This window comes from Cornus florida, unplaced genomic scaffold (assembly GCF_030987335.1).
Source record: "Cornus florida cultivar Cherokee Brave unplaced genomic scaffold, ASM3098733v1 CherokeeBrave_3.0.0_Hap2_Chr08, whole genome shotgun sequence".
NCBI classification, from domain to species: Eukaryota; Viridiplantae; Streptophyta; class Magnoliopsida; order Cornales; family Cornaceae; genus Cornus; species Cornus florida.
In genome coordinates, this window is record NW_026775578.1 from 21237534 (window position 1) to 21245178 (window position 7645).

The 7645-nt window shown below is 37.2% G+C and overlaps 2 protein-coding genes across 2 annotated transcripts; one reads left to right on the forward strand and one right to left on the reverse strand.

The window, feature by feature from the left end:
• The first annotated feature begins 504 nt into the window (after positions 1–504).
• LOC132269843 (heat shock cognate 70 kDa protein-like) lies at positions 505–1401 on the forward strand. The gene is made up of 2 exons (XM_059771078.1): positions 505–543; positions 699–1401. Exons 1-2 carry the CDS (start codon positions 505–507, stop codon positions 1119–1121), a joined length of 462 nt encoding a protein of 153 aa, XP_059627061.1. The 3' UTR covers positions 1122–1401.
• Positions 1402–4070: 2669 nt separating this feature from the next.
• On the reverse strand, positions 4071–7241 carry LOC132270707 (uncharacterized). Its single transcript, XM_059771896.1, has 2 exons — positions 5679–7241; positions 4071–4354 (listed from the first exon to the last, which is right to left on the reverse strand). Exons 1-2 carry the CDS (start codon positions 7112–7114, stop codon positions 4318–4320), a joined length of 1473 nt encoding a protein of 490 aa, XP_059627879.1. The 5' UTR covers positions 7115–7241; the 3' UTR covers positions 4071–4317.
• Between the last annotated feature and the right edge of the window lie 404 nt (positions 7242–7645).

Genomic DNA, 7645 nt, shown 5'->3' on the forward strand with positions numbered 1-7645 from the left:
TATAAATATAATTTCATTATAATTCCAATTCCTATTCCAATTCAGATACCTTTTCCAAATTCCAAGTAAATTGACTCCAAAGCGTAGGGTTCGTGCTTCTCAGTCAGATTGCATTGTTTGTTAGTGAACGACGATTTCGAAACAAACTTTTAATCAATAGAGCAGATGCTCCGTAAGACGAGCAAGGTCTAATCCAATTCTCTCGGGTTATTTGCTTCGACCATGGCTGGATTAGCAATTTATATACTTTATTTTTTTTTAACCGGTAAATATTTCGTTATTCGGGTGCCCTTATTATATGTTAGGATATTTAACGCCATATGCACCATCATTTACAAGAATTCCAAATAAGTATGCTCCTTCATCATTAAGAAATATAATTTAGCATTTGGAAAGTTTGATGGCAAATTTTAAAACGTATGACTCATCTTTCATTTGGAACACAAAAATGATTGTAGTTGCATTAATGATGCTACACAACTATAAGGCAAGGAATAATAGTTGATGTTGAATTTTGACAAACATAATGACGATGAATTTAATGTAAGTGGCTGGAATCACCGTATCAATAATGGAAGAAACTAAATAAATTGTTTGTTACTATTTCACTTAGTTCGAATTAGTATAGAAATTATTTTCAATTTTCTTTTACTGTTATGAACGCCCCTTTATCAAAATATTCATGATGTACGTTTGAGCTCTGTGGCATTCCTCCTGCCCCTAGAAAAGTTCCACATATCAACATCTGCATTGACATTGATGCCAATGGTATCTTGAATGTTTCGGCTGAGCACAAGACCACTGGTCAAAGGAACAAGATCACTATCACTAATGGAGAGAACAGGTTGTCCAAGAAAGAGATTCAGAAGATGCTTCAGGAAGCTGAGAAGTACAAGTCTGAAGATGAGGACTACAAGAAAAGGGCTGAAGTCAAGAATACTTTGGAAGATTGCGCGTATAAGATGAGGAAAGCTGGTAATCTCTCACAGGCAGACGTGGTGGAGATCGAGGATTCTATTGACGAGGCCATACAGTGGATGGACAGGAAGGAACTTGAGAGCATCTGCAACCACACCATTTCCATCTTCAGCCGGTGGAAGTGGCGCAGGCCCCAACATTGAGGAGGTTGATTAAGTACTACTAAGTTTTTGTACGCAATCAGGAGTTTGCTCTTGGTTACATGAACAAACCATAGCTTACTTGCGCAATTTTTTTTTAATTTTCTTACATGAACTTTTATGTGTGGGAAGACATGCAATATATTTATAGATTGTGAAGGGCCTTAAATGTTGGAATTTAATCATCCACCTGCAGGGAAGTAAACTGGTAATCCACCATGATTATGGGAAGTAAACTTCAAAATATCAATTGAAATTTAAGATCAAAGTAGACCAGGACCATCTGTGAACCAAATTGTTTATGACAGTTGGGACTTGACTCAACAATAATATAAATCAAGCTTATTTGGTTTTATGCTCGTTTGGTCAACAGTTATATTTATGATTGTTTCTCGTTTGGCCAACAATCCAAGTCCACTTAAGAATGAGCTGAATAGGCTACTTAAGAAGCTTGAAACATCGTTAATGAATACTTTCTTTTTTGCCCTTTTGGATTTACAATGGACGCAAAACATCTTTGTATCTGTGAATTGATAAATATTATAGAAAAAAAAAAAAAAAAAAAACCAGAGAATTGAGAATGCAATAGAGGGTTGAAAAGTATGGCTTGGATATCAGCATAAAAAACCTAGAAGACATGCTGCAAGTAAGCATCCAATTCTAAAGGAGCAGGTGCCCCCACCCAAAATTTTTGAAAACTTTTTTTTGAAGTATAGGCTAAAACAAAAAAAAATAGTTTAGGTAACTAAGATAGTTTATAGTTGGTGGCCCTTTAAAATTTTTTATGGACCTTTAACAATATATATATATAATATACTCAGTATCTATCTATCTCCTTTTGAACCCTCTCTTCCTTTCTCAATTTTTTTCTTTTCCAATTGAGGCTTCTTTAAACTTTTTTTTTTGCACTTTTTTCTTGTTTGTTTTTGTGTTTTTCTAAAGCAAGTTTCCCACTTCCTTCTAGTCTCTCATTTTACTTCGGCTTTTACACTAATTAAGGCGAGTGAAGAGAGAGAGTTTAAAGTGAGAAAAGGTAAGCTCTTCAAACTTCGTTTTGCAATTTTAATTATATTGTTTGTTGCTTTTATTTGAATTTCAGATGTAAATATGTTGAGATATCTTAAAAATATATCTTGTTAGACTTTAAGTTTTGTGATTTATCTTTAGATAGAGCATATTGTTCATGGACTTTTTGGTGGATTCTCGATTTTCATCCGTTCCAATTGATCCAGAAAAGGTAAAAAAGTCCCACAAATGGAGAGGATTATGTACAATTGATCTCTTTTTGGATTTCGTTAGCAAGTAAAATGGATTAAACCCGGTTATTTTTCTATTTATTTTTTTAATTTTTTAGAAAATAAATATCAAACATAACTTCTAGGTGAATCCGATTCCATAGTTGTCCTAAATGGCTTAATGATTTATACAGGCCACAAGGAAAATATAAGGAACATCTCCATTATCAAACATCCAGGGTGTACGTTAGGACGAGATCTGACTGAGAAGCTTACCGAGATATTCTACCATACTGTAGTCACTCAGGAATTCGGCTATATCCTACTCGGTGATAGATTGTCTTTCTTAATCGTCGGCTTTGCTCATCTCCTTTCTTATCTTTTCGAGCTCTTCGGGTGCATAGCATCCGCAAGACCTTGTGAACCTTCACAGAGTTCAGCAATAGTTTGGTCCATGGTGGTGATTTCTTTTCCAGAATTGGCTCCCGGGCACTTGATGAGAATCCCTGATTTGTAATTGTTTTTGTATGACCGAAGCTAATTTCTCAATGGCGGGTAACTCTGGCTTTTCTAGAGCTTGTAAAGTGCATTGATTGTTAAAATGAAAGCTTGGTGCTGTAAATGACAACTTTGGTGATAAAGTGAGGAGAGGAAGTACGAGTCTGCTTAAAGTTATAGGGTTCACATAGGTAGTTGATGATTTGGTTTCAGTGCAGAATATTATCGCGGATTTACAAATTAGCGGATTTACAAATTAGTTGGACTGGGTTGCTCATCAAAGGTTGTCATGATGATTTCATGTGGACTCAAGAGTCTTCTAGATCAATAATCTTCAGAACTATTTTATTGCATAACGGTCCTCCGTGGACTGTCCCAACATTCTTGAGTGATAGTCTCGCTTAGGTACGAAACCATTAGATTTTAGGAACACACGAGGGCAAGGTAGGAATTATATTTTTGAGCAGGGATACATGCGAATATCCATTTTAAAAACTGCCCATCTGTATGGGACAAAATACATAGAAGATATTGCTTGCTCTCTACAAAGAGGTTTGGGATACATAAATGGGGAAGAAATTATTAAATTTGTTTGGAAATACATGAAAAAGTCCAATCAACTAAGGTTGATGTGCGGTTTAGAAATAAAACTCCATTGCCCAATAGGATTGTTCAGATAAATTATTTCTTATAGCCACGTCCTTACGAATTGAACCACTTCCAGATATGAAGAAGTTAGCCTCCACCAAACTGAATCAAACCCTTGGCATGCTAGGCCTTTTCTTCCTGGCCTTAGTCATCTGGAAATCTCGCATCCCATCTACCCTTCTTTCTTGGGCAGCAGCCACAAACAGATTTAGGCATTGCACATCTAAACATCAGAGAGGTTGGCACTTCAAAATCAGTATGCACAGATGTGAAATGTTCAAGCACTCGTTATCCTTCAAAATCTAATTTAGCTTAAATTGTATAATGGTGTTGGCATGATAGAGCCTTCTTGTTAATGTTTACAGGTTAACTAATTTTTTCCTTCTTGACAAATCTTTGGTTAAGTAGGAGGGAATAACTGATGATTGATTCCAAGATCGTAAGCGATCCCCGCACCATTCCTGTCACCCTTCATTTCATGCTATAAAAATTAAGCAAGTAATGTATTATCTACCTAAACCCATGCAATAAAAAGCCACTAAAAGATACATGCATCATTGCATGATAAATATAGACCACCTTTCATTCAAATTTCCATTACCAGAAAGACACAGATCCAACACTTGAGATTAAGAAACAAGGAAAATAAGTGTTCATAACATTAAAGTTTACCAAGCTCCACAAAATACATGCACAATCCCAAATTTGCTCGTCAAACAAAATAAATTCATATCATATTATACTCTTATCCATTCACCCAACCTCCCAAGGGATCTTGCTCCCAACCTTCAAAGGGATCTGCCTTCCGATCCCATCCTTCAAAGTTCAAAGGGATCTTGCTCCCAATCTCTGCCTCTGAAAACAAACCACCGAAAAACTGGATAACAATATGATAAACAAGATAAAATGCTGATTAATTAAACAACATAAATATTTTGGAAGTCTGACAGATTTCAATTGGCATTTGGCAGTTTGATTTAACAAATAAAATCACAAGGACCACAAAATTTTCAAGGACAAACCAAAGAACCACAAACTTTGAACCCCCTTTTTTTTTTTCCTGGTAAAGGATTAGCTCTCATATAGATCAGTATGTACAAACAAAGCACAAAAGCCATCAAACAAATACTTCACGACCAAGGCCAAGCAACCAAAGCAAATGACCAAGGCTAGCTGCAAGCAGCCATAATTCTGATGCATGGACTGAAAACAACATTGTAACCTCATTGTAAGGCTTGTTAAGTTCAACTGCAAAAACCACAAATTATTCTTGCCTTAATGAATCCGCAAGTTCATATTCTTGACTTCAGCAAAACTGAGTGAATTTTTCAACCTTTCGAGTTCTACGGACTTATTGGTGTTGGGGCATAGGGAAAGCACAAGGAACACCAAGATCCACCGAAAGAGTAATAATGGAATAATCATGCACACAAAACACAAGATATACGTGGTTCACCCTAACTAAAGGTTACGTCCACGGATCAGGAGATATTCAGACCGGAACAGGTACACAAACTCCTACTCGAGGGTATAGAGGCAAATACCCGAGCCTTACACCGTGTGGTTTTAGCTCGCGCTCTCCCCTTGCCCTAGTCAAAGAGGCCAGCCCTTAATTCCAACCAGAGAGGCCGTTAAAGGCCAGGCCCGAAGTTTCCCTGCCCCAAGTAGTATTTAGGTGCTACCCAAGAAAGACACAACTTTCTCAATAAACCAATTATCCAAATGGAAATCTCCACAGCCACATACCTAATGATCACCTTATACATCATCTCTTAATGGATTAAAAAATAAAAAAAATAAAAAAAAATAAAAACAAAGAAAAAAAGAGTCTGTCGCAACCAACGGCATACAAACTGGCTCAGGCAACCAATTATACTCTGTAATTCGTCGCTCACAAAATGGTTTGAATGATTTTTCCTATCTTCCTAATAAAATGAAGAACGAGGACGTAAAAGAAATGTCGAAAGCTACTCAATGCATCAGACTTGCTTAGTCGAATGATGATCAAAAGAATGCAATTAGAATTGTTGGACAACAAAATTTTATTTATTTATATATATATAGCATGCAGGAATATTACATCCTCTAATTAATAGAGAAGCACTAGTACAGCTGATGACACAATTTATTAAGGACAGGGGAGATATAGGCAGATAATTAAGCTAATCATGGAAATTACTTGACAAAGCAAGTATCGAGGATCAAGTCACTGCCGAGGCCACTGATGTCGAGTGCGCAGATTGTCGAAGAGAGGGTTGTTAGACAATGCATATCTCCAGAAACTTCAACTACAGATACGGCCACGAATTGTTGGTCACCAATACAACCCGAGTCCCCAGTCCTGATGATACAGAATCTCTTCCCAATCCCCATATATGCACAGCTGAACGAGAAATGGATGGAATCAGACCAATCCACAGGCGGGGCTGCAAACTTGGGAAATCCAACTAGCTGAGGAGGAGATATCTGTAGACCTTCTTTGTCAGAACAGCAATCAACCCGGTATGCATACAAGCCTCTATTGTATGAATAAATCACATCTTCAACAAACTCAGCCTTCCCAGAGAATGGATAGTGTATATTTTTTTGGCCGTTTGACAAGATCATCTTCTCCCACTTGTTTTTGGAATTAGAACCACCAGAGAAATTCCAGTAGAAAAACTCATTACGAGAACGTCTACCATTGAAATCTGCAACCGAAATGAGGAGAAAATTCTTTACAACCGCATAACCATTAACAAAGGTACAGCTCGGTAAATTAAACTGTGGAGGTAATTGTGATTCCCATTCGAACTCTCCAATGTTAAAGCTCTCAAGTGTTGGCGCTGGGACATTCAATGAAGTTGCCATAGATTGTCCATAAACATAAAGTTGGAGAGTTCCAACAGCCATAACTACGGGGAAAGGTTTGGGTGTAACAAAACCATGAGATGACGACGGCAACTCAATCAGTCGGTCATGCAAAGTGTTGAACACATGAACAGGAGCTTGGCGGACCTGGCCGCCCTGAAGGTCAAGCTGCGAATAACTACACGCTAAGTATAATTCGTTACCCACCATAGCACAAGACACAGACCCTAAACGTGGAGAGGTTTCCTTGCCCAAATACTTCCTTCTATTAAACACTTCAAATCGACCTTCAGATTTTACTAGAGTTTTTCCCATCTCTAATTTGAAAATCGCAGCAGAGTAAACAGAAGAATTTCTCAATTGGCAAACTATGAAAACTACTGGCCTTACCTTCTGCTCACACGTGGGCTGAATTGATGATCCCGCCACCGTCTTCAATCTTTTCTGCAATCCCTCCTCTGGATACTGGAAGAATACCTCCCTCAGATTCTCCTGCTGCCGGGGGAGGGATTCCTCCTCCGACACCATATACGATGTCTTCTTATCCATGAAAATCCTCGACAGCCTCGCCAACATCTTCTTTCCCCGCACTCGTGGTTTCTTGTTCTTCACCACCATCATCTTCTTTCCCGGCACTCGTGGTTTCTCCTTCTTCTCCACCGCTCCATCCTCCAAATTATGATCTGCTATTCTCTCCTCCATCATCATCTTCTTTCCCGGCACTAGTGGTTTCTCCTCCTTCTCCACCATCATTCCCGTCTCCATCCTTTGAAAACTCTCGGTCGTGCTTCTTAGGGTTCGTGCTTCTTAGGGTTTGTTGAGAAGATGATTATAATTCCATACATATAAATAGAATTTCATTATGATTCCAATTCCTATTCCAATTCAGAAACCTTTTCCAAATCCTGAGTAAATTGAGATGAAAGTAAGATGGGCCTTTAAAGGTAAAACAGCTAATTGGGCCTGCGAATGATTTGTGGCATGTGGACTAAACTTTTGTTTAGCTAGACAGAAATTTATGGTGGAAAGTAAAAAGTAAAAAGTAAAAAGTAAAATATATATATATATATATATATATATATATATAAAGTGAATGAAAAATAAATAAATTTTTCAAGAAAATTTTGAAAACTAACGAGTTTAAATGTCATGAAACTTTTCATAAAACAAATAATATTATTGTAAGTTTTAAAAACTTTCTCCAGATGTGAAAATTTTCTTCTGTGTGTGTGTGTGTTTTTTTTTTTTTTTTTGTAAGAAAATTTAATGACAAAGTTAAAAATTATTTTCTCTCAA